The 26,032-nt window shown below is 42.1% G+C and overlaps 2 protein-coding genes across 6 annotated transcripts; both read left to right on the forward strand.

Moving 5' to 3' along the window:
* The first annotated feature begins 563 nt into the window (after positions 1–563).
* Positions 564–6,432, forward strand: YOD1 (YOD1 deubiquitinase). Its single transcript, XM_038379821.2, is given in 4 exon segments — positions 564–852; positions 2,114–2,545; positions 2,548–2,633; positions 2,635–6,432. Coding segments are annotated over 4 exon segments (912 nt in total). The 5' UTR covers positions 564–644; the 3' UTR covers positions 2,821–6,432.
* On the forward strand, positions 2,753–25,298 carry C21H1orf116 (chromosome 21 C1orf116 homolog). 5 transcript variants are annotated; one of them, XM_043500614.1, is made up of 4 exons: positions 2,753–2,891; positions 20,245–20,395; positions 22,234–22,411; positions 22,986–25,298. In XM_043500614.1, exons 2-4 carry the CDS (start codon positions 20,303–20,305, stop codon positions 24,359–24,361), a joined length of 1,647 nt encoding a protein of 548 aa, XP_043356549.1. In that variant the 5' UTR covers positions 2,753–2,891; positions 20,245–20,302; the 3' UTR covers positions 24,362–25,298. The 5 variants fall into 5 exon arrangements, with proteins under 5 accessions (XP_043356549.1, XP_038235738.1, XP_043356550.1 ...); XM_038379810.2 differs by lacking the exon at positions 2,753–2,891 and adding an exon at positions 15,495–15,613; XM_038379812.2 differs by lacking the exon at positions 2,753–2,891 and adding an exon at positions 15,595–15,727.
* The last annotated feature ends 734 nt before the right edge of the window (positions 25,299–26,032 follow it).

A 26,032-nucleotide genomic window follows, 5' to 3' on the forward strand; every position in this document is an offset into this window, starting at 1 on the left:
GCCCGGGAAGGAGATGCAAACGGCAATGCTAATGAGGCGCCCACGTGACCACGACGCAGCGGGGCGGCTGCGCTGGGCAAGGACGCGCAGGGGGGGAGGCCTGTGGAACCCAGGGCGCGGGGGGCCGAGCTAGGCGAAGGAACACGAACAATTAGACTAGGCCTAGACCCGGAGACGGCCCGGAGGCAGAGGCGCAAAGGGAATGCAAACAGGCCCAGAGACAAACAGCACGTGAATGAGGCTCAGACGCGCCATTATCTTGCAGTCAACGGCGAAGGAAGAAAGAGCAGGTACTTCTGGTCTGCAAATAAGATGCAATTATGCAAACGAGGGGAGAATGGAGCCCAGCCCCCCGCCCCCGCTGCTAGTCCCCCTTGAGCGCAGGGAGGCGGAACGCAGTGACGTGTCCCCTCCACTGTGAGATTCCTCGTGGGCGCGTGACGGCACTAAGGGCGTCTCGAGCGTTCCGCCCCCAGCTGCGGAGTTGGCCGCGCCGCGGGCACGCGAGGGGTGGCGGTGGGGGCCGGGGCGCTGGGCGCGCCGCCAATAGCGAGCCACGGCGGAAACGTCCGCGAGACTTGGCGGGGCAGGCGCCCTGGCCGGTTTGCTCGGGCGCAGAGGTGGGAGGCCCGGCCCGGAGGAGGATGCTGCGGCTGCGCTGCAAGGCCCGGAGCGGCTCCCATCCGCTGCCCGGCCTCACGGCGCATTCCCGCCTCCGGGAGCTGCAGGCCGCCCTGGCCGCCCTCACCGGGGTGCCCGCCCCGGCCCAGCGCCTCCTGCTCGGCTTCCCGCCGCGGAGCCTGGACCTGAGCGACGGGGAGCGGCGCCTGGGGGAGCTCGGCATCCACTCAGGTGAGGGGCGTGGGGACACTACCCCCGCTTCCCTGGCGGGCGGGGCTGCCGCTGCCCGGGCTTGGGTGACAGGCCTGAGCCTGGGGGGGGGGCTCCTGCCGCCCCCATCATGGCGGGGCAGCTCGCCTGCGGGGGGGCCAAGCTGCGGGGCAGCATCCTCTCCCCTCTCCCTAGGGCGCGGGGATGGGTGGTGGGAGTGGTCCCTAAAGGCTGAAGCCACTTTCGGGGGGTGAGTCCCAAAGTGCAGGGAGGGCGCTGGTCTGAGAAGGGGTACTTGACCTGTGTGTGCTCTTTCTGCCTCTTGAGCCCTCGAGGACAAGATGGGTGGAGGGGAGAGGATTGGGGGTAGAAATATGTGGTTTTTGACCTTGAAGTTTAGAATGGATGTTGTAGAGACTGTGGGGTTAAAAGTATGCTCAGGTTGCCCCTCTGAACTCATTTGATCATGCTCATGGCTCACTGAAATTGCTATGGCTTAGTAGGTATTTCCTTTCTGTAGCTTATTTCATTTCCTCTGCAAATATTAAAACCTTATGAGCTTGCTTCAACACAGTGTAAAGAACATAGAGCAAAAGCCCTGGCCCGCTGGTGTAAAAGGCAATAGATGTTTAAAGACAACATTAATATTCTACAGCATACAGTGGTGTTCCACAGCTCAAGACAGGAAGAGCAAAAGAGTGCCATACCTAACTGAAACTGCATTTCAGCAGATTATATTACCTTACCCGAAACTTGGTTGGGACATTGGGACAAAGGGCTACCACCCTTTAATAAAAAATTGATTGCAAAATAGTGCTGTCGGTGACTGTGGAACCTGTTTATCAGCGTCTGCAAATGTAAACATCTATTTCACTGTCTCTAAAGTAGGTTTTTAAGAGACTCTAAAAATGCAAGGGACTGCGTATCACTTATGTTCCAGATTTAGTCAGTAAACTTGAAAACATTAACAACTGGGCTAATTTGGAGACTCCAGTACAAACCCTGTGTCTTTATCTGAACCAGCAATATACAGCGAAATCCCAAACCTACCATTATTTTCTGCATCATGCTGTGCTTCTTATGTAATTTATTTAATCTGCAATGCTTTCTATTGTGCTGATCTGAGTCTGTGGAGAACTGAGGCATGATATACTGGAGACTTTAAATGATTTGCTTCCCTGTATTTGTAGTTTTTCCTTTCTATTTGTAGTGCACTTTGGTGAATCAACGCTGCATTTCATCTACCTAGTCCTCACAATTCTTGATTCTCTATTTTTGACAGGTGATACTCTAATAGTTGAAGAGGACACAACCAAACCCAAGACTGAGTCACCTGTAATTGCAAAAAGGAGTGTGTCTACTTCGGTCAGGGAAGCACTGCCTGTACTTGCACGGAGGGTTGTTCCAGCAGATAACTCCTGTCTCTTCACAAGCATATTCTATGTGGTAGAGGGAGGCATTTATGATCCTGCATGTGCTCCGGAGATGCGCAGTCTTATAGCCCAGATAGTGGCAAGTGATCCGGAGTCCTATTGTGAGGCAGTACTAGGGAAAACCAATGAAGAGTATTGTGAGTGGATCAGAAGAGAAGATACGTGGGGAGGAGCTATCGAAGTATCCATTCTGTCTAAGTTTTATCAGTGTGAAATCTGTGTAGTTGATACACAGACAGTCAGAATTGACCGTTTTGGGGAAGATGCTGGCTATGCTAGGCGGTCCTTCTGATTTATGATGGGATTCATTATGATCCACTTGAACGTAAAATCCCTGACTCAGACATCCCTCCCCTGACCATTTTCTCAAACCAATGATGATGTTGTTCTTGCACAAGCATTGGAATTGGCAGATGAAGCCAGACGAAAGAGGCAGTTTACTGATGTAAATCGCTTTACGCTAAGATGCATGGTGTGCCAGAAGGGGCTAACTGGACAAGTGGAAGCCAGAGAACATGCTAAGGAGACTGGGCATGCGAACTTTGGAGAAGTGTGACGTCTACATGAGGATGATTACATCTACTACCTCACTGCTCCAGAATAAGATTCTGTTTTTTCAGATAAGCTGTATGTAAGCATAAAAAGTCCCTTCACAAAGCTTGAAAAGTCCTATTAACTTAATGATTGAGATGCACAGGTTTTTTTATGGTTAGTGTGCAGGTTTACAGATGTCAGTACTGCATACCTCTCTTTCCAACTAGTTTGAAATAGGTAACTTGCATGCTGATTTTAAAGTAACAGGCAGCTGTTTGTTGTATGTTAGCAGCTAAAAGTCCTGACTCCTGAAGAACCTTATTTTCTGATGGAGAAGCTGCTGTGTGACATGGCTGGACATGCACACAATAGTGTACCTAGAGTTATAGACTTAGAATAACACAGTTGAAATCTAAACTCTGAATTCCTAGGTTTAGTGATCTTTCAGTACTTCTAAACTGGTCTTACAGTTTAGCATGTTCATGGGCCTATTAGCATTTTGTATGAGTTACATAGTAACTCTTATACATTCAAGCAATTTTTGCAGCAGAGATGCCTATAGTGCATACTTCATATAGAAAAGGTAACACCAAAGTTGCCCTGCTGCATTAGGTCAGAATGAACAAAAGTAGAATGTACAGTCCGATAGTGGCTGTACTGAAAGCTTTTTTTAAATTAATGAGTAGAGTTAAATACCCAATAAACTTAATATTTTTCAATAGATATTACTTGAAATGTAGTTTAGTTGCTTGACAATTAACTGTCAACCCTTCTGTTTACACTGCATCAGGATGTTGGCATGTTTCGTGAAATACTTGGGTCCTCAGTAACAATATGATCTCAATTCCAGCAAGAAGGAATTACAGTAGTGTATTGGTTAAACATTAAAATCTAGTTTTGCTAAAATGTGGCTGATCTTGTGGCCACTGAAAGTGTGAAGCTGTACCAGGCTCCAAATATTGTTTAGCACTTTTTAATCTTTGGTTCTCATTTTCTTTTTACAGGTCAAAGGCTTGGTCTTTTTTCAGAAGGTCAGAGCATTTATCCAAAAGGGAAAAACTTTGAAGTTTCTTTATTTGCATTCTGCCAATGGCAATTAGCTTGCTTGATTTCTCTCCAGTGATTAAGTAGCAAGACCTCTATCCTAATAAGGAATGGAGCAGTTTTTCATAACAAAATAAGCTAGGTAAAATGCTTACTTCTGAAATGACAAAAGCAGGGATGTCAAAACTGGTACAATAAGAAATATCATCTTATGGGGGATTGCAAGGCTTAATGTAGCGCGCTTTGAGATCTAAATTAATGATGCTGTAGATGTGCATATTACTGAAATTTTTAGAATGCCTCAACGTGTGTGTTAAGGCATTTAAACTTTTAGCCATGTTTTCTTACTTTGTTAGGGTCTGAAATACCTTCTGAATGTTTGTGCAAATGGGGAACAAAGATACACATCTTCATAATGAAGTAGCAGTGTGTCAGGTTCAGGAATGGAAACTTCTAGTTATTCAAAGAAAAAACACAAGTTACTAAGGCTATCCTAGCTAAACCCTGATTCAGGAAAGCCCCCTTAAGCACCTGCTTAAGTAATTTCTGAATTGGAGCCCTCATGCATATTCTAAGTGTAGGGATTATTCTGTGGACCCTCAGTGGAACTAGGAATGTGCTCATAGTTACATGTGCATAGGTGTCTTGCTGGATTAAGGCCTAAACAAAGTAGTATATAAATAGTATAATTACCAAGAGTATAATGGACCAGAATTTTTACTTGGTATTAAATTACATTGCACTCATGAGTTTGTTACAGAAATCAAGTTAGCTGCCAGTGTTAAGCCTACTTCGCTTTTAGTCTTGTTTTAAACTGTTTTTTAATGCTTGACTGGAAGCAGATGCTTAAAACTAATGTAATGAGACAGTAGATCAACAGAACATGAAAGAGACTGGATTATAAATACTTGAGATGGAATTTGGGTTAGTACCTAGATCAAGGGACTGTCAGACTCCTACATTATATTCGCCACTGTGTCAGTGAATGGGTGACACACCCTGGACAAATTACTACACCTCAGTCCATATATTCATCTATAAAATGGGTATAATATCTACCTCACAGAGGTATTGCGGCTAATGGATTGATGTTTGTAAAGTGCTTGGGTGAAAGGTGCTATGTAAGTGCAAAGTACTATTGTGTGCCATGTTAGCAAACTTATTTTTGGCTTTTGCAAAATCCTTTAGTTTTGTGCTCTGGAATCTGCGATATAAGACTTTGCATACGTTGTAACAAGAGTCCAAACTTTTATCTGCAATGGATCTCTGAAGTGGATAGCATGGTCACAAGTGTTTGCCCTATTCTAATACTTTTTTTTTTAAAAAAGTCTGCTTTATTTAATTGAATCTCTGCTATATTGTGTTCAATGCAAGTGTCATTCTCATTGCTTGAATGTTTTTTAGTTACTTAGAAAATCAGATGGATTTGAATCTGAAATCACCACTGAACTGCTGTAATACATTTAAAAAAAAATCTGAACAAGTAACAATTAACTTGGAAAAATTAAGATGTTGAATTTTAACAAAGAACAGAGTCATTTACAGAATCTAAACTGAGAGCTGGAAAGTGGTCAGTTACTTTCCTCCCAAGCAGAAAATGTAAATTTTCTGGGGGGTAAATTACAATATATATATATTTGAAAAAGCAACTTCACTTGTTTTCTCTTATGATAAGACCTTATAAATTTGTGCTAGCTTCATTATATCTGATTACTACTAGCATCTGTGTCCCTTTTTTTTTTTACAGTACAGACATGGAAATATGAGTGATTTCTTTATCTCAGGGGAATCAACTGTGACTTTTTCAAAACCTCTGTTAATTGAGTTGTACTGAAGCATTACTACTTTTAGTTCCAAGATACCAATTGTGGACACTTTATAAAATTAGTTGTTCAAGACAGCATGGAACTTAAGCTCAGGTAATGCATTTGGAAATGAAGCTTGTCATCTGTCCATAATGACCCCAAAATACTATCAGATGTGGACTGATGTCCTTACAAATTCCCCAAAATATTATTAGCACTAATTTCCATGTGGAATATTTCAGCTGAGACTAGGGATTGAATGGGTCAGGGAGACTGAACTTCCTACCTCAGAGGAAGATTCCTTTGTAAAGGTTGAAGCACACTAGTATCCTTTTGAAGCTGGCCTGTGCGGGACTAGTTCTCTGATTAAATTATAGGACTTCAGCTTCCAAGTTGCCAGTGTGGCCCTTTTCACCAGCACTCAATTCCTTTTCCTGAAGAAGGGAGGAAAGAAGCTTAACATACTCTAATCATGTGGCCTTTCACAAACATTTTATGTTGCATGAAGAAATGATCATGATTTTCACAGCACTTTAAAAGCTTGTCAAAGTTTACATGTTTAGCAGTGTTTTGCAGGGACCTAGCCTGAAGTAAGTGTGGTGTTGCAGTAAAATAACTGACTGAACAATTTCTAAAAATCTTGATACTAAAAGCATACCCATGTATTCCAGTGACATAACATCCTGTTATCATTAGCACAGGTTATTTAAGTATATTTCTTTCAACGTGCTCTATATTGCAAAACTCATTATTGCATCAATGAAAATGTGATTTCTGCATGCGTATTTTTGATGTAGTGTTCATTTGTGGCTCAGCTCTTGGAGTTTAGTTACAGCGGTGGAAATACCTGAATAAGTGAATGGAGCGTGAATTAGTCTTCACAAGCCACTAACGCACACCTGGCCCCTTGCAGTTAGCTAGTTCCAAAGGCAAATAAGTGCTTGTAATATAGCTTTTCTGTAGAATTCATGGACAAGTAGAGTTTTGAGACAAAGTCAAAACACTATAGCATTCTTATAAGGTCCATTAAAGTGTACGTGACATTCAACAATGTGTAAATTTTTTTTCAGTGTATGAAAAAATCGCTTCTAAATGGAAGTGCATTTAATATAGTTTGGAAGAGTAATTGGATTAACTTTTGAAACTTGGACTCTAGGAATACTGTGTGGTGTCTTTTGTAATGTAAATGGAAAATGCATCTAATTCACTAAGGAGCACTTTCTATGAAGCATCTTTGAACAGCACTAGATGTATGTAAATTCATTCTGTAAAACATTGTCCAAGCTTCCACCTTCAGATACCCTTCTTATAAAACTCACTAGATCTGCAAAGGCTCTCGTACCCTCAAGAAAGATGTGCAAACCTGAGATGACTCCCCATATGTTTCTCAGATTAGCTAGGCACATGAAAGAAGTTCCCAAGTATAGGGCTATTACCTGTTTCAGTAGGTACTTGCAGTTTAGAATTAAAGGCATTGAAATGGACTAGAAGCCCTTTTTCCTGCTTTTGAGACATTCCACCTAAGAAATGGGACAGCCTATCTTCCCTGTTAGCACCTTGTCCTCTCTGCCTGGGGTTAAGAAATGGATGATTAAAGTTACTGTGGACAAAATAAAGATATAAGAGTTGTTACAATGTAGCTTTGTTGTTACCCGCCTCTGTTAACCATGTACTTTTTTTTTTTTAAGTACTTCAGTTCAAAAAGCACTTTTTGACTAAATGCAGTGACTTTGCCCACTCTTAGTGTGCTAGTTACAGACTGTTAGCTTTGATACTTTAAAAGGAGTTTGTTTGGACAATAAGAATCAAAAGACCTGCAGAGTCTTCTCTTGTGCATAAGGCTGAGAAATGGATGCTTACACTGCAAAAACCATGGGGTGATGTCATACCTTCAGTGAAGGCAGTGCAAGTTTTGTCTTTGACTTTAATGGTGGTGTTTCACCTCCGGTTGCTATATTGTGCCATGGTAAATGCTGCGGACAAAGTAGTCTGAAGCATACTGTACACGCATAAGAGCATGAAGCACTAAACCACACTGGAGCTTCAGTCATATACAAAAGGACAAAGTTGTATAACTGTTTCCCACTCTTGATTGCAAGAGATTTAATATATAGTAGTTAAATTTAAAAAATAGAATACTTCTTACCAGCCCGATTAGACAATGTAACAGTTAGCAAATTCAGAATACTACTGAAAGGCGCATAGGATGTAGTTAAGGTAGAAGGGCACGGTTGTCAGAAGCTAAAGAGAAGAGAGCTGCCCCAGATGGCACAGACACAGAAAAGGAGGCTTTGGTGTCACAAAATATAGTGTTAGACTCAAGTTACTATCTTCTATGCACGCAAGTTCACATCAGAATCCTGTCATTTGTCCAATCGTATTTTTCAGCATTTTCATTCAGTATGTCATTGCTGTGAGGACTATACAAAAGGCAACTTGTACATCTGAAGCCTTTTGAATTTGCCATTTTGAACATGGCATTATTTTACTTTTAAATCTGTATGATGCTGTATATTCACTTTGCTTATAGTGGGAAAAATAAAGTGAACAATGTGTTGGGTAAACCATTTGTCTTCTGCATAAGATTTTCACTGGTTGCTTGGTGTACAAAAACAATGGTCTAAGTGTAGAACCATTACATGGGTTTTTGTACAGTTAGAGGTCTATTTTCTAAAGCATCAGCATACTTGGTCAATCTCATGCACTCTATGTATTTCTCATTTCTTAACACCAGAGGGGGGTGTTAACGCATCTTCCCATTCAATTTGTAAATGTTATGCATATGAATGATGAATAGTTTGTGCTCAATCTATCTGAACTAATAATTTGCAAGATTGTTTACCCCAACTGAGTACTGTAGTTTGACAAGTAAAAATCCCATCTCCTCCACCCAATCAGGATCTGAATGACAAGTACTAGGAAGTTATTAAATTTTTACTGCATGGTTTGAGCATTGGCTTGCTAAACCCAGGGTTGTGAGTTCAATCCTTGAGGGGGGCCATTTAGGGATCTGGGGCAAAAATTAGGGATTGGTCCTGCTTTGAGCAGGGGGTTGGACTAGATGATCTCCAGAGGTCCCTTCCAACCCTGATATTCTATGATTAGGGCACCTATTCTCCTCTTGGTAAACAGATGGTTTAACGCTAATAAGCGTCCAAAACTACATATGTTCTTATATGGCCTTGTCTTCAGTAGGAGGAAAAAAAGGTATGTTTAACCCATGTTAACTAACCACATATTACGAAGCTTGTGAAGACAAGGCAGTTGCAGTTTTAACTCATTTCAGCTGGCTTTGGCAAACCCTATAGGGGAATCTGTCTAGTGCCAGGGCGTTTTGTAAGCAGCCTTATTTTCCTTGTAGCAGAAATCAGTTAAGTGCTGTCCTTCATGTGTTGAAAGTGAAATTTGCACTAAAACCCATTATCTAGTCAAGAGTCTAGTACTATATTTCTCTAGTTGACTGCCTACATTGTCCTGAAAATGAAGTACATAGACAAAATGGTATGTGTGGGGCGGAGTGATACGCTAGTGATGATCAAAACATTTCCTCACTCATAACTATATTTTTGCAGCAAGGATTGTATTGCCTATCAAAATTAAGTCCATGTTGAACGAACATCTTAGGCAGTTAGCTGCCTCAGAAAACATTAGGAACTAGCTGCTATTTCTAGCAGAATTGTCATTCCGTGACTTACTTAAATGTTTGTTTTCAGAAACACACTTCTGGTTTTATACAATGTATTACTAAAAGCTACATTGCCCTTTAACAGGACATAAAACTTGAAAATTGTTGCTACACCTTAAATGTAAGCAATCTTCCATCCTTTTGGTTTTAAATGAGATTGGGCCTCCAGTTTTCACTGTTACCTTTCTGTTCTGGCTTGGACTGAGTGAAGTAAAACAGTGGAGGGGTGGGAAAATCACTGCTTTTTTACTCTGATTCCAAGCACCATGAAGTTATTTGTAATGAATGACTGGCAACCAAGTAGTTACTTGCATCTTCCCAGCTTGACAATTGCTGCAGTGTCCTTTATACTACAGGAAAATAAGAGGGGGAAGAGATCATACTGTAACTTTGTGTTAGAACTCCAGGGTTGACTTCCAACTGTATCTCTAATTCTCACTACTTCTGACCTTGGGCAAATCACTTAAGTTCTTTGCCTCATTTTATTCCTTCTGGAAAATGGGGGAACCTAACTATCTCACAGCCATGTTAAGGTTTAGTAGTGTAACATTTTGAAAATGTAAAGTGCTATCTGTTAATTAGCATTTTGCCTGGTTAATTGGTTTGTTGCTACTGAACTGTTCACAGCTCACAGGAGAAAAGTGCCCGACAGACCTGCAGAGCCAAGTGGAAATAGGTATAGGTGACTAGCCCAGCCTGGTAAGACATCTTATTGACAAGGTTTCAGATGAATTATTTGTATTTATTAATAGGGTGAGGTACACTGAACCTGTTAACATGTCTAAAGTCCTTTTGTGTTGCGAGCAGAGTGTTTGCCTATGTCATTGTGTGTGCTTCATAATGTATAAAATCAGGCACAGCTTTCGAGTGCCCCTGCCTATATTGTTGGAGGAAGGACATGAAAAACATGGTTCTCAGGTTCTCACTAATGCTCATGGATAGGGTCTTTAGTTTCTGTGCAGTCAAAAAGGGTCTTTGTATGCCTAATCCTTAGGGATGCTGCGCACTTGATACTTTAACAGAAAGGAAGAATGCTAGGCCCCTTGCAGATCAGGACCTCACACAGAGGGTATCAGGCTGTGAGGGTTCTATTGGCAAGGAGCGGGAACTATTTTGAGTCCTTATGCTATCAACACCTCTACTGATTTAGTAGGACACATGGCTCGGAATATCTACGAAACAAAATTCTATTTGCACTTGCAATGGGTAATACACTTTTCTGATTACTTAACCTTGCCTGCTTCGAGAGGAAAAATAGGCAAGAACCAGCCAGAAGCTTGTCAAAGTACCATTCCGTTTATGATTTGCTCTAACTATTTGAGCCACAAATTTTTGACTACATTTTGGGAGTGCATATCAAGTGTTAAAATAGGTCACATTTTTATTCAAGGGTAATTAATATCAAACAGCTATTTATAGATTTAGTACAGTCAATGTTTGTGTCCCTTCCCCAAAAGGAACCTTTTTGTTAATTATTAAGCAAGGAGAATGCGCAGCTTGTGGAAAGCTGTTGTGTATTCTATTTTATTCCCAAACTCACAATAATTGGAAGAAAAATATCAAGTAAAAGACAGAGGAATTGTAAGCAGTTTGTTTTTCCAAATGCTATTTTGCTCACTACTGAAAGGTAAAATTTAAATTTTTTTTTCCCAAAATGTAAGAGAATTTACATAAACCACCTTCTAATTAAGGGGATTAGGAAGAAACTGTACTTAGGGACAGGTTATTCCATGATTGTCCACTATGGAGTTTTTTTGTGTCTTCCTCTAAAGCATCTGGTGATGGCTGCTCTTGGAAACAGCATACTGCACTAAATGAGCCATTTATCAAGTCTGGCAATCCCTATTTCCCTAAGTAGAAAGTAACTAAACAAGAGGGACAAATCTAATTACTTCATTAGTGAAATGCAAATAACTGAAATTTTTAAATATAATTTGCTATATGATATTAGAACTAGAGTGAAGGGATTTTTTTTAAATGACTTTAAAGCAAGTATGATATTGCAGGTGGAACACCTGTAGATGTCAGTGGAAGTTTCATGACTACACGATTGGACCACAATTAATTTGTGTCCTTTGGCTGTATAGTGTATCTGGAAAAGTGTGGCCTTCATGTGCATGTGTATGGAACAGCACTGCTGCAGCCTGTATGAATCCTGTGTGTGCATAACGTATTTTTGCAGCTGTGTTGCATACCACCAAGCACGTGTTCTCCTGAATTTACAACAAGAATGTTTATGCACAAACATTAAAATGTTACATAATAATTGTAAGAAAAATATCAGCTCTTTGCTACAACCTTCTACTCAAGATGAGGCAAGATACTGTTTACAGCAAAATAAAATAATCAGCTCAGGATATTTTGAACATAGACATATTGCTCTTAGTTTTAGGGGAAGAGAGAAATAGTAACATGTATAAACATTTTCAAAAGCATTCAGTGTTGGCCTAACTGTGCTCCCAGTGAAGGCAATGGGAGTTTTACCATTTATTTCAATAGGAGCTGTGTTAGGTCAATGCTGAGTGCTTTTCAAAATCCCACCCCATACTTTTAAAATTTATATTAACTTTCAAGACCATGTTTATTAGCTGAGCAATTGGTAGCTCGATGGGCAAAAGCTTAGGTTTCTTACATACAACCAACAATACAACTCTTTCCTCTACGGATCATCTTTAAAGAACATGGATTCATAATACACCAATTATTATATACCAGAGAAGGAACATAAATGTCAAATCCACTCAATTACACAGGCAACTCTGACATCCAACCTGATTCTCTTCCCAGAGACAGCCACCTGGATCTCTCAGCTGGTCTTAATGCTGAAATGGCATTAATTCCTCCCAGGTAACTCTCTCTGCAACTGCTCCTGGGGTCTCAGCCATGTGGCAGCAAGCTGTATCCACTGTGTTCATGTGGAGGGGTGTCCCTTCTCTTTGGATCCATGGCTTTAGGAGACTGCTCCCCTTCCTTGCTCTCTGACCCCCAGACCCTCTCCCATTGGAGTGGAGGATGACCTAGAAATGCTGAGAGGTGAATCTCTGGGCCAGCCTCCCCTTTGCCTTAGTTTTTTCTACATGGCTCTGTATGGCTAAATAACCTTTCCACCTCAGTATTCAGAGTAGTGCTAAGGGAATACATGTTGGCGTAAGAGCAGCTCCTTTATTTGATAACTGAAGCTCGTACCCCTGAGTGAGCCTGTCAGCCAGTTGATTTGAGTGATGGGAGTTTGCTGCTGGGGTTATGCTTGGATTTTTTTTTTTGGTGGCTGGATGTGGCAAACCTCCTTCAGCAGGTATGAGCTGTCTTAGTGAGTGGAGCATTAAAAATGAGCCCCACACTGCTCACCCACCAGAAAGGGTGCAACTTTAGCAGTAGCCACAGATCCTAAAATCAGGGAAGCAGAAAGGGACAAATAATTTCTTATTCTTTTAACAGCTCCTACTGCACAGCACAGAGCCAGCTGAATGATTCAAGGGATACCTCAGTCTGAAAATAACGTCTGGACTCTCTCTTTGCCTAATGGAGACAGACTGCAGAGGTGACATGCTTGTTCGTGGGGGGGGAAGATACTACCAAAGGAGAGGCCTTATCACTTCAGATGACAAGTGGCTTTAAATGAGAAGTGGAAGGTGTTTGGGCAGGAGAGGGAGTGAAACCCTGGGAGGTAGAGAAAGTATCATGGGCGGAGGGAGCCAGGAGGATTGATTTTTGTACAGGACCCATGGCTCAACATTCAAACCTCCCACTGGAGAGGCTGCAATGAGACAGAGGTAAACCCCTAGTTCAGGTGAACCCCAGAGGAGAGGCGGCTCTGAACCCAAAAATGTTCCATGCACTGAATTCCTGCTGACCAGCCCCACACTGTGAGGAGGGGTGGTAATTCAGCTCCAGGGGGGCAAACCAAACACAAGCCATTGTGTAAAAAAGGAATAGATCCAATGAGCTTAAATTTAAAAAACTTATGCTAATGGCAGAGCTAGATTAATTATGTTAAATCGGCCATCCCTACAGAAACTACTCCCTGTCCTCACTTATAGAATTCTTGCAATATCTTTAGTGGTGGAACGCTCATAAGTAGCTTTATCTTTCCAAGAAGTTTTCTGGGAATCTATTCACAGATGCAAGCAGGATTTCCACCCCTTGTAAAATGGGTAATTCCAGCATACAGTTTATCGTGCACTTTCCTGGTCTCTGGCATGTTAATCTAGTTTCCTCCCATTCAATGCTGCTTCATTAATGTTTCACTGAATTCAGTTAATGGTTAGGAAAGTATTTCTGTGTTCATCACCATCTGTGATTGCTTCAAGAGTGCTTTAATGGCATTTGTAAATAGTAGTTTTGTTTTTTGCTTTCTGCAGTATGTAGAAAGTGCTAATTCAAATGGCAGAATCATGATGGGAGGTGTGTGCGCTCACACACTTACTCAGTTTCCTCTCCAACACAACACAACACAGCGATTCTCAGTATGTGCTGTGCCAAAGCTATCCCAGGAATTCCCACTGGGCCAACGTCCCCTTTGATGTAACTGTTGCAAGTTACACTTGGGAGTTTTGTCAATGAACGGCTTGCACCGAGTCTACAAGCCCTTATGCACGTGAGTAGCTGTTACTCACAGCAATGACACCACTGAAGTCAGGGCTACTCACATGAACAAGAGTTGGCAGAATCAGACCCTCGGCCTCTAGTCCTGTTCCTGCTGCAGTTATTAGGCGTTGAAGGCATGCGGCAGGGTCAATACACAAGGTCAAATTAAAGTCACTGATTTCAGAGGTATTACCAGCCTGAGTTGCTTGACTCCAGCAGCAGCTGTTACAGCAGCTTGAGAGGAAGGTGCTCTTGTCTAAGAGTAATCAGTTGCTTATATGGCCAAGGGAAAGTTTCCCCTGCTTGATTAGTGTCGAGGTTCATAAAACAGTCAGGAAGCAGGAACAACACATATTGCATGAACTCATTGCTGGGGGTGCTAGGTTTGCTACAAAAACCGTTAATAGAGGTGCAGATGATTAGGATATCTCTAGGGGTGGTACAGCCTGGGAAGCCTTTAATGATACATAGAGACAAGCTTGTTTCACTAGCAATCCACATTTTTATAGCTGAGAAAAAATCATCCTATTAAAGCACTGAATGTAAAAGCTAAGCTACTTAACCACATAAGAGAATAAACTTGCTGAGAACTAATATATTCACTGCCACACACCACTAAACATCTCATAAAAGAGCTAATTATTATGTACACATGCATTTTGGTCAAGGCTACGAGTTTGACTCCTCTGGACGTCACTAACTATGTAGAAAAACAGGATGCCAGGTTAAGGTGTCTCCTGCGAGACCTATTTAAAATGTTTAAGACACAGGCAGGAAGTTAGAGGGATGGGGAGAAGCAGAAATGAAAGGGCTACTCAGTGACCTGTAAGAAGTGACTTGGCTGTCTCAGTCTAGTTGAGAGAGGACAGGTGATCTTACAATAAGACACACCATAGCAACTGGCATACCTGCTCAGTCTCAGCAAACGTTGGAAGGCAGGGGTCTATTGACCGGGGCTGTAGGGCAAAAGACAAGGAATCAGGACTTCAGAGTTTTTCCTAGCTCTACCATGGAGTCACTTTGCCTCAGTTTCTCCCGCTGTAAAAGAATCATGGTAGTACCTTTCTCACAGGCATAATTAGAGAAGGATCATAAAGCGCTTTCCCTCAGATGAAAGTTGCTCTAGGCATGCAAAGTATCAGTATTCTGAAAGGATTGCGTCAGCCTACAACTGACCTCTTTAGGTCCAAGCAAGAGGCATTTTGTTAGCATAGGGAGATGGGGAGCTTGCCCCACCTGTACCTGTTCTGTGGACAGAGGACTAAAGCATCCTGAATTAGCCAGTCTGCACACCTCAGTTGCACTAAGCTATTGACAGATAAAAAGGGAGGGAAAATGGCCCAACTTAGGAGCAGCAAAGAAGCTTCTCATGACAGTTGAGAAATTAGTTTAACTTACATTTGTTCACCTGTCTCTTTCCTCCCCCCTTCCCTCAGCTGACTGCAAGAGCCCTTTTTGCTGCACACATTTAGCCCCTCTCCAGCTGCCACAACATGTACTCCACCCTCTGATCTCATTGGCTCTCAGGGCAAGAAGCAGAGAGTTTTGATTAGCAAAGAAAACTTTCATCCCACCCTAATGTCAAGCTCCTCCCTCCCTCCTTATTTTTGAGAACAGCTGGAGTGAGAAGGTGGGAAGAGAGTTTGTGATTGGGTGGCAGTCAACAGTAGGGTGGGTGAGGCATACCTGTCCAGGTAAGTCAGTGATAGGTCATAAGCCGAACAGAAGAGGAGGGGTCTGTTTGGGGTTTCAGTTCCTCGCTTAGAGAAGTAGAGACTTTTGATCCTTCTCTCTCTCTTCTAGTTAAGGTGAGTTAATCTCTGACTGAGCTGTATTTGTTTAACATGAGGTGGAGAAATTCTAGGACAGTTGGGGAGGAGTGGGGTGGAATAAGAGTTTAGGAAAGAGCTTTGGAGTCTAACTCAGATTTCCTTCCTGCCATTTCAGCATCTACTGCTGCAATCTGCCTGCTCTGCAGGGGCTGCTGACCAGGTGAAATCCCTTAGGGGTACAATTTCTGGTATCTGTAAATCTTTCTAGATTTCTCACTGCTTCCTTATTAGTGCTCGGAAAGGTTCCTCTGCAACCAGCTTTGTGACAGAAGTTAAAAGCTTCTAATGAGTGACAAGTAATAGTTTATCTTGTGTTGTCTCTAGGGAGGAGGCTGGAGAGAGTGGGAGATAAAACTCCCAATGGTGAAATGTAAATCCCACTGACTCTAATGAAGTCAGGATTTTACTCTAGATCTTTAGCTTCTAGACCCTAAAAATTAAAATGGTTTTATGATCGGTGGTGTGTGTGTGTGTGTGGGGGGGGGGGAGGGGGGAAGAGTCTTCAATTTCTTCTAATTTAGAAGCACCTGGTGTTCTTAATATAGTTTCCCATGCTAGTTAGAAGCTAACAAGAAAAGCTTATCAACTAGATCTATTTACGTAACCAAGGGGAATTGGTATGACTGTAGCTCCCATCTCCTTTCAGCTTGAGCCTTGATACCTCTGATACTGTTGTAGAACTAAAGGAGTTGCAACTTTAGCTGCCAAGAATTTTAGTTACACTTTTTTGTGCCTGTGGAAGTGGCCTGTTGAACAGGCTCATGTTGTTTGCACCTGTGTGCAAAGTGCATGTTTTGTGTATTTGCTCTGCCCTAGCCAAAAAAAAGCTTCATGAATGTGTTGCTCAAATAGCTGTGTCACTAATACTTGTGTTAGTAGTTGCATTAAAAGCTGCCTTGATATACAGAATTAAGTGTTGCCTAGCCCATTGCTGATTGAGGGTCAAAGCTTTGAAGGGCAGTTGTAGCAATACAGCTACCAGCATTTGTTTGGTTTTTTTTTTTGGGTGTGGTTTTTTTTGGTTGGCTTTTTCCTCAAACAAAAAAAAGGTAGAAAAGCTGGGCATTGTTGAAATTTTAGTTTCTTGTAGTTTTTAAAAATCAAAATGGTCACTGAAATGTAGTTTGCTGGCACTTTTTTTTTTTTTTGGGGTAGATGAGAGTTTTTGATAACTATTTTGAATCTTGCAAAAGGGGAAAACCTCACTCAATTTTTGTCACTTTTTGACCAGCTAAAGTGGGTTGAAGTTCATGATGTAAGATCATGGGGGTGGGGCAGAAACTAGAAGGTAAACTCAAATTGTTATCTTTCCATTTTTGGTACCTTTGATCTGCCCCGTAAGCATATATGTATGTCTGGCTAGTCTAGAATGCTTTTCTTCCCAAGTTTTGCCCTAAAGAACAAATGAGACCATGTGTGGTAATCATGCAACTCTGTATGGTAGTTAGTTGTATATTTTTGTAAATGCCACACTTGTGGCTGTGATACAAATCCAGGTGAACTTTTTGTTCCTAATAATTAGATGAATTTAGGTCTCTTCACAAACAGTGTGATTTGCACCTCTGCATTTTGAACCTAAAGCTCTTGTGCTCAAATTTGGAGAGCCTGTATTTTTGTTGTTTGTGATGTGTAACTGGTCACAGGGCATTATTTCTGTTGTGTGGATGACAAATGCTTGTAAACAGGACGCTGGTTTGAATTAGCCACTTCAGGTTTCACCCATCACGCAAGTCAGTGTAAGACTGACTTCCCACAAACACCAATTCAATCCTAAAAATTTATGGGTGGGGAACTAATGAAGAGCTTACAAGTACCACTGAAGGAAACTTGTGGGTCTCATTCAAACTAATGTTAGCATGTGGCTTCTTGCATTGTTAGCATTACTAAGTCATAGATTCCATAATGTCCTAGGGTCCCTTACGCTCAACCTGGTCCTCATATTGCCAAACTGTTGGACAGCTGGCTGGTTTACTTTTTGTTTTGTTTTTTTTAAAAAAACACAAACAAAAAAAACCCACATACCTGCTTTCCTAGACCAAACGGTGGGGGTTTATTTAAAGTAATACTTTGTCAAACATTTAAATTAAGACTGCTGCATACATTGAGGGATCATATCTCGTGTGGTGTGTACTGGAATTTATTCTCTATCTTTTATTCAGGAAAGATTTAAAAAAATTCTCAGTCTGACTAATCCTGTATTACTAGATGTGGTTTCCTGATGCTGTTTGTTTAATAAAAAAAGCCAGCTGCCACACTGCTGAAAGCCTCACCAGGTTACGCTACCAAGAATTGCTTTGCCTTCCCTTCTGATGGGTAATACTGGCTGTGTTTTTAGTGGATTAAGTATTTGTTGCCCAGCCCTTCTCTGCTCTTTGATGAATAGGCAGTATGCATCTGGAAAATATGCATCTCTCCTTTTAAATATGCAATATCACTGAGCTGTGTTTCACGGTGTTAATATTTCATGTCTCAGATTTTATGGCTATAAATAACTACACTTTTTAAAGCTAACTTTTAACCTTTGTTAACCTGAGTTAATCGCACACCCTAAATCCTTAGCAGCGCATTCTAGCGTTAAGCCTATAAAAGGCCATCTCATTCTCTGTCAACATTTGACCTCCATTTCATATCTTCACATTTGCTGAAATACTTGGTGCTTTCTCTGCCTCCATAAAGTGTTGCCACTGGATACTGTACATACAAACTTGTCTAAAAGCAACATGTTTAAAACAACCCTCTCATCTGAGCTTGCCATCAGGTATAAAGAGCTGCAAGTCTCTTGGAGCTAATTACAGATAACACGCTTGAGTTTAGCCTCTATCTTAAACATACTAGCCTAGAAACATTCAAATACCTGCTGGTATATCGGGGGAAGAAGTGACCTCTAGAAAAGCAGCCATTGCATATGGGCTGTGCATCCATCAGTTACAATTTCCTAGCTATTTCTTTTACCTGTGACACTGTCTCTGCAGCGGTCGTTTTGACATGTTGGACTTGGAGGGCTTGTCATACAATAATTCACAAAATAGGTAATATTTGCACCACGTTGACTGTAATGGTCCTAACAAATGTGGGTTAGAGATCCGATCTTAGTCTAAATACCAGTTGCCCATGATGGGAGGGAACAATATTGATCAACAGCTGGATGACTTTTAGAATGTCTAGAGGGTGGGGTTGGCAATTTTATCATGCAGGGCTGGTCACAGATTTACTTATTGAGCTTGTGAGAGTGTGGTCACAAGGCAGCATAGTCTAGTGGCTAGGGTAGGGTGAGAAGCCAGTGTTCCGTTCTCAGCTCTGCTACTGCCTTGCTGTGGGACTTAGGCAAGTTGTTTAGTTTCTGATTGTTTATGTGGAAAATGGGGATAATTCACTCCCACTCTGCATAGTGCTTTAAATCCTAGGTTGAAAGAAGAGTTCAATGTTTTGTATGTCACTGGAATTTCCCTGATCCAAGGAAAAAAATACATCTGCATGTGTCTCTGAATTCCAACTTCCATAATTTTTTTTTTTTAAATCAAAGCTCAGTACACCCACAGTCCCATTAAACGAGTTACTAGAGTTTATCTGGGCCTCTGAATCCAGTTTTATGGAGACCCTTAGCAAATCTAGGGCTGTCTAAAGTGAGACCCTTTCCTCTTGGCATTACTGGTATGTCTTTCTCCAGTGAGAACAAGGAACCTCTGAGGTGGTGTTCTTCACGCAGGCTATGCCATGAACACACCCATCTAAACTCATGACTTAGGTAAATAAGCACCTCTCCCTGTAGCAGCTGACAAACTTGCATCATTTAGGTGTGGGGTGGAAAAAAACTAGCACCTTGCAAAGAGGAAGCTTATGGTAAAGCAATATGCTAGCCAGTATAGTTAGCAGGCTGGTAAGATTTAGCCCCACCTGTTAAACTCTCCAAAATACCTTGGCTATGTTTTTTCAGTCTTGTCTATGCTACGAATTTTACCCTCTTCTGCCAATGGACACAGTAGAACCAGCACTAAAAATTGTTTAAAACAGCAAGTGGAGACAAGGACAAAGTGGTCAGCACAACTTCAGAAATTTCTTCATCCCATCTTAGCATATGGACTGAGCCTAGCTGAGCTGAGAACTAACCATTGCATTGCTTTTGCTCTCTGGCTTTCTTTTCCCTTGCCCATTAATCACTACCTTACCCACGCTGCAGAGACCACCCTATTGTCAGTGGATAGCGACAGCTTGTGATCGCTACCAAAATGGACTCAATTTGAATTGGTGGCATTTACCCTATTACAGGTCTATTGAGCCCTGGAGTCTTCCAGATGACTACTTTTTTTTTTTTTTTTAAAGTCACTAACTTGTGAACAGTTCTTCAGAACAGAAGGATGGCCACATCAAACAGATCTGAAGTCCTCATTGCTTCCTTAGAATTGAATGCAAATATAACTGATGTGTCTGATTTGGTGCGAGTGAGTTCCAAGCATAACGAATGCAATACTGAGCACATCATGCTCTTTTTGCAGCTTGAGTTGGAGCTTTCTACACCTGCTCCTGGAAGTTCTTGCCACTGTGATTTGTGATATGCCGAAAGAGGATTTGTGGCTAGGGACCCCTGGTCAAGATTCTGGCAGTTGTGACAGCATGGTCAGCACTAACTCAAGCCACTCTGAATTTGTAAGTAAACATTTTAAGTAACCTTTATTTCCAGGGCTAACAGCTGGTGGCCCTGTAAGTTTTTTGAAGGAGGGATTCTAGGTAGGCAGAAAGTGCTTTGTTTTTTTTTAAGTACATATTTGTACTGGGGCAGCATAAAGAAGCCCCTGTCATGGATCAAGACCCTATTGTATTAGTTACTGTATAAACATGGAACAAAAGGATGGTTACTGCCCCAAGGAGTTTGCAGTTTTTTCATTGATTCTCTTTCTCTGGTATATTCCAGCAATCAAACCATGGTGCAGCACAAACACAGGCAATCACTAAGTCTAAGCAAAGAGAGTGAAACACAGTCCTATAAAAGACTCATCACCACAGGCAGGCATGAATCAGTACAGCTGAACTGTGATGCCAAACTCCTTCTCTGGCTCCAAAGCAACCTTAACACTGCTGCTCTGTCAAGCACCCTGGGCAGTTGAACTGCGATGGTATTGCTTAAGAGCTATACATTATGGAGCTCCCAGCCGGCAGTACAATGGAAGAGTGTCATGAGAGACCTATGCGGTGGCAAACTTAAGCTTACAAAACAAGCTGATCACCTGCTCCCAACTGATGTGCAGGTTGGCTTGGTCTGTGTTTGCTGAAGTGCTCAACTTTGTGTAGCTCAGAATGGCTTGGCCGGTGGGGACTATCATTTTGCCTCTTCTGAATTGCTAGAGCCCTGAATCCAGCCTGGGTTGTGTCGGTGGGCCGGGCCCATGCACTCCACTCAGTGCGTAGGAGGAGTTTAGCTGGCTAGATCTCCTGAGCGGGACCAAAGTATGACTAACTATAACAAAGTTGACTCCAAGTTAATCTAAAGGAGATGTGTATTAAACCACACTCCACTTAGATTTAATTCCAACTAAGTCAGTAATGATACCAGTGATTGATTTGGCCCATTAAATGGTGAAAATCATGCATTTGCACCCATCCATTAGTGCTAGTTTGCCTCAAACACATTTCAGGATTAGGGAGACTAATTACTCCTCTCTGACTTGGAGCATATTGCAATGAACTCACTGCAGTACTGTACAGAACAGGCCCTCCATGCTGTTGCACACCAGAAATAGACCTGTGTATAACTAAGAGGGATGGGCAGACTAGTTGCTGTATGATACCAGGTCCAGCTTGATGCTTTTTTCCAAAATAAGGGAGTTCCCCCCCCCCCCCCCAAGGTGGAGGTTTGTGTGTCATGCTTAATACGCGTTTTCCCTTCCATGCCTTCAGTTTTATAGGCATCTAAAGCTGCATTGCAGAGTTGAATAGCATCTTCCATTGGCCCTGAAACTAATGTTGATGTGACACCGCAGAAGAGTTGCTTATGGTCCAGTGATGATTGAGCCGGATCCTACAGTGCTTCTTTAAAAGAGGGGAGGTTACAGAGCATGGAGAGCAGCCATCATATTCCTAAGACCTCTGAATTTCTGGATGCTTAGCCACGTTTCCAAAACTCAGTATGGCTGATGCATACAAATGTGGCCTGTCTACAGTACAACTAGCCAGACAAATGTATTATGGGATTACTGATGCTTCAAAGGAAAGTTAGTGGCTGCTGTCAGGGGCAGGACTCTAATTGCTTGATCAGGAGTGGCAAATCCTCAGAGGCAGTTTGATTATACTACCAAATGAGGTTGCCCTTAAGTAGTGCTTCTGGTGGTGTGGCTGAGTTGTCATGTGGCAGACTGGCAGTTTCTGGGTATTCAACAGTTAGATCCTGTGGGAGAGAGCTGTCCTTGGCTTCATTTAAACTATAAATAAGATTGTAAGCCGCATTATGCCTAATTTCCCCATTGGTGGTTTGTTTTTTTCCCTTTTAGAGTGATAACAGCTATGACTATTTATCTGTCGAGGAAAAGGAATGTTTGATGTTCCTAGAAGAAACTATTGATTCTCTGGATACGGAAGCAGACAGTGGGGTTTCTGCTGATGAGACTGATTATGCTGAACGTTCTAAGCTTCCCAGGACATGGCCAAAGAGAGACTTTGTTCCAAAAAGTAAGGTTAAAACTAGCATTCTGAACTTCAGAACTCGGAGCCTTCTGGGACCAGGACTGAAAGCCCTGTGTCACAGGGCTTCTTAGCAGGGGGGACAGAATGTTGTCCCAGCTTCCCTCATACAGTAAATATCTGGTAGTGCATAATTGACTAGAAAAATCTGTGTTGGGGTGGGGAGAAGGGACTAAAGGTTTGTCTGTCTCCAATGCACCTAGTGTAGATTACCCTAGGAGAAGAGCCTGCTGGTTGTCCTGGTAAAGGTAAATAGCTGGTCTGCAAAAGTGTAGGACAAAATATCTGTATGCTGTTTACACTAGAAAATATTAAATGTCAATCTCTAGGACTCATTGGGCAATCTGTGTCACTAACTGCAAACTTAATATCTTTGCAATAAGAAAATATATTCACCTCCCCAGCGCTAACATCCCCCTCGTAAATTTTTTTTAAGTTGGGTATCTTGGCTCTGTTCATTGGCAACCCTATTAAAAAGGTTAGCTCTGTATGTAACTAGTGGGTGGTTTTGGTGCGATACTCTGCATGTAGGTGCATACTTAACTTTTATCTTTTTGTCTAGATTTGGACAGTGGGTCTCTCACTGAAAGTTTTGGTCAGCGACATGAAGTAGAACATAAGCATGGATCTCTTCTCTCAAGTTCTGCTCCAGGGGTGGTTACAAGCTCAGGCTACCACAGCCTTCCAAGGAGTGTCAAAGCAGCAGGCGCACAAACAACCTCCAAGGTTTCTGTCAGCAAAGCAACTGACCTCGCTGACGGTCCAACTCCAACAGCTCAAGAAACAGGGAAGTCTTCATGGAAGATGCCCAAGAAAACTGGGATTGAGGACAAGTCAAATCACCAGCCCAGAGTGAGTACTCAGATGAAGCCATCAGACTTGGAGTCTATAATTATCTACCCCCCTGAACCCTTCCAGGATCCCAGAAGCAAGGGATCTTCTAACGGCAGTAAAGACAAGCTACTACCTAACTATTTGGAGGCAAAGGAAAAAGGTGAGGCAGCAATGGGGAAGAAGGCTGAAGTTGCATCAGAGCATTCTGCTCCAGAGAATGCAAGGCTGCCTTTGAAAGAGGAGAAGAAACATTGTGAGAAGGGACGAGAGAGAGCCACTGATCCTCAAGGCAACCAAGAGAAATTGCCCTCAAAAGACGCTTCTCTGGATTCAAACATCAAGCCAGGGCCTCCTACGGCCCCAAAGCCAAGAAAACTGCCACCAAATATTAACCTTAAACCTAGCAAAATCAGCCTGGCACCACTCTTGGATCCCGATCACAATAGAAAAGTGCCTTCTCCATCTTCACCCAAGTACAAATCCAGCACCAGTGACTCTTCTGTGGAAAAGCAGGAAAGAGCCAGGTGGGAGGCATTGGAGAAGTTGGGACTCCTACATGATAAAGGAAGGGAATCTAAAGTCCATGTTGTCAGACCTCCTACTGCTCCCAAACCAAACCCTGTCCTCATTCCTAGGGCTGGTAGTAGGGATAACTTAAACAGTGATGATGGAACTGATGTTCCTGTGACTGAGAAACCTGAACAACATGCTCCAAGTTTAAATCCAGCAGAGCGCACTGCTCCTGGCTTGAGCCAGACAATCAAATCCAACTCCTTGGAGCGTTCAGGCATAGGTCTGAGCAGGGAGGACCAGAACATGGACAGCAGCTCGCTTGGCAAAACATCAGTCCCTAAGATGATGGCTCTCGGTGTTCTCAGGAATAACCGAACACGCCCAGCTTCCCTTGGCACAAGGGAAGACTTTATTGAACTCAAACCATCCAAAACAGATAACAAGGAGCTGGGGAAAGGTGACAAGCGCAAATCTTACCCGTTGCTGAAGCTTCCCCGGCCTACTTGTGTCAGTGTAAAAATCACCCCTAAAGGAGCAACAGATGAAAACCGGCGGGAGGCTCTGAAAAAACTTGGCCTACTGAAGGAATAAACAATCCAACACTTTGTGCAAATTCACCTGTGTTTTTATGCTATGAATACAGGAACTTCTGTCCTTCCTCTTAAGCAAAATGGGACAAACTGTTTGGGTGAACACAGCAAAGCCTTGTAACAGGATTCTAGGCACACGGTTTAATTCTGCACACTCTGAACTGGCAGTATGAAAATGAGCATCTTCACAGTTTGATTTCTACCCCTCCAGGGCCTCAGGAGGACTGGCCTGAATTAATACTGCCATTAAAATTAGTCAAAACTTCATGCTAAATAGACATCACATGTATATAGTGTATATGATTATTTATATGTAATGGGAATAAGTATATGGATGGGAACATTCCCTTAATGTTTTATTGCATTTGCTCCCCTAAATGTTCACTGTTCGGAAGCCATAAACTCCTGACATTTGGGCAGAGGGAGCCAATCTGGGAAAGACAGGATGGCAGGATTTGGCTCAGGGGTGTGTGTGTGTGTGTGTGTGTGTGTGGTGGATTTCTTTTGTTTTTATTATTCAACATTTATTCAAAGCTTTCTGGGACCTGATCATCCCGTTGGGCACATGCACGTACCTCCTGAAACCAATGGGAGCGATGCATGTGCAACTGCCAGTGTGATCAGGACCTGGATATTTTAGCCCAGATAGCAGTGAGAAGTAAGTGTGCTTGATGCTGCTCTGCCACTTGCCTTTCAGGCAATTGAACTTGTGTAGGTATCTGATTCAGAACTGCTGCCCAATATGAGGGGGGGGGCAAATGCAGATGAGTAGATGATGATGATGATGATGATTATTGCTTTCATGAACTTTTATCTGACATCTGGTTTATTATATCCCGCTGTATGAACAAACTACTGCCGACGCCTTTTCTGCTTTTATGTTATACCCCTTTTATCTTAAAGGTTTTTTATTTTGGTAATAAACTATTTTAAATGGCCAAATGACTATATATTGTGGATTTCCTCTTTTAAAAAGACAGTATGTTTCAACAGTTAAGTGTTGGGAGGGTAGGAGGAAGAAGTTTTTTTTCTTAAATGTTCTCTCAATCTGGAGCAGTAAACCAATAAGGAAACTGTTACCTCTGCACTTGAGAGGTAGTGCAACTTTTTAGGTTCTATTTTAATGTGGTGTTTACGTCCCCTTTTATAATATGACAACATTTACTGGTCTTGTTGTGATACTAAGTGCAACTCAATAAAGTAAGCAGGGTTGTGTTGGATGGTGGCCAGAGCAAAACTTGATTCAACTTCTGAACTGACCTTTATATGGTCAGTTAGTTATTCTAGCACATTAGACTAAAGAGACACAGTAGCTACCACTAAGGCTAAATCTTTCTCTGCTATGGGCTTGGCTTCCTCTCCAAGTTCATTGCATACAACACATTTTAAATTTTTATAGGTTAATTGTATCTATTCATGAGCAATGAGCCAAAGCAATGAAGCCTTGCCCCAACTTGGCGAAACTTGCAATAAGTTGCATGTATCCAGGGGCAACATAGTCAACTCTTTAATTAATCATTGGACACATAGCATTCTTCCAGCAATGTCCCACATGGTTTTACATCAGTTACTATGGAAGACAATATTTTTCCCTTCAATGGATATAGGTGCCTGAAGCTAGAGGAAGAGTTGCTCATGCTTCTGGGTGATCAAGTCAGTGCTACAGAAGATC

The sequence above is a fragment of the Dermochelys coriacea genome, chromosome 21 (genome assembly GCF_009764565.3).
Source record: "Dermochelys coriacea isolate rDerCor1 chromosome 21, rDerCor1.pri.v4, whole genome shotgun sequence".
NCBI lineage: Eukaryota > Metazoa > Chordata > Testudines > Dermochelyidae > Dermochelys > Dermochelys coriacea.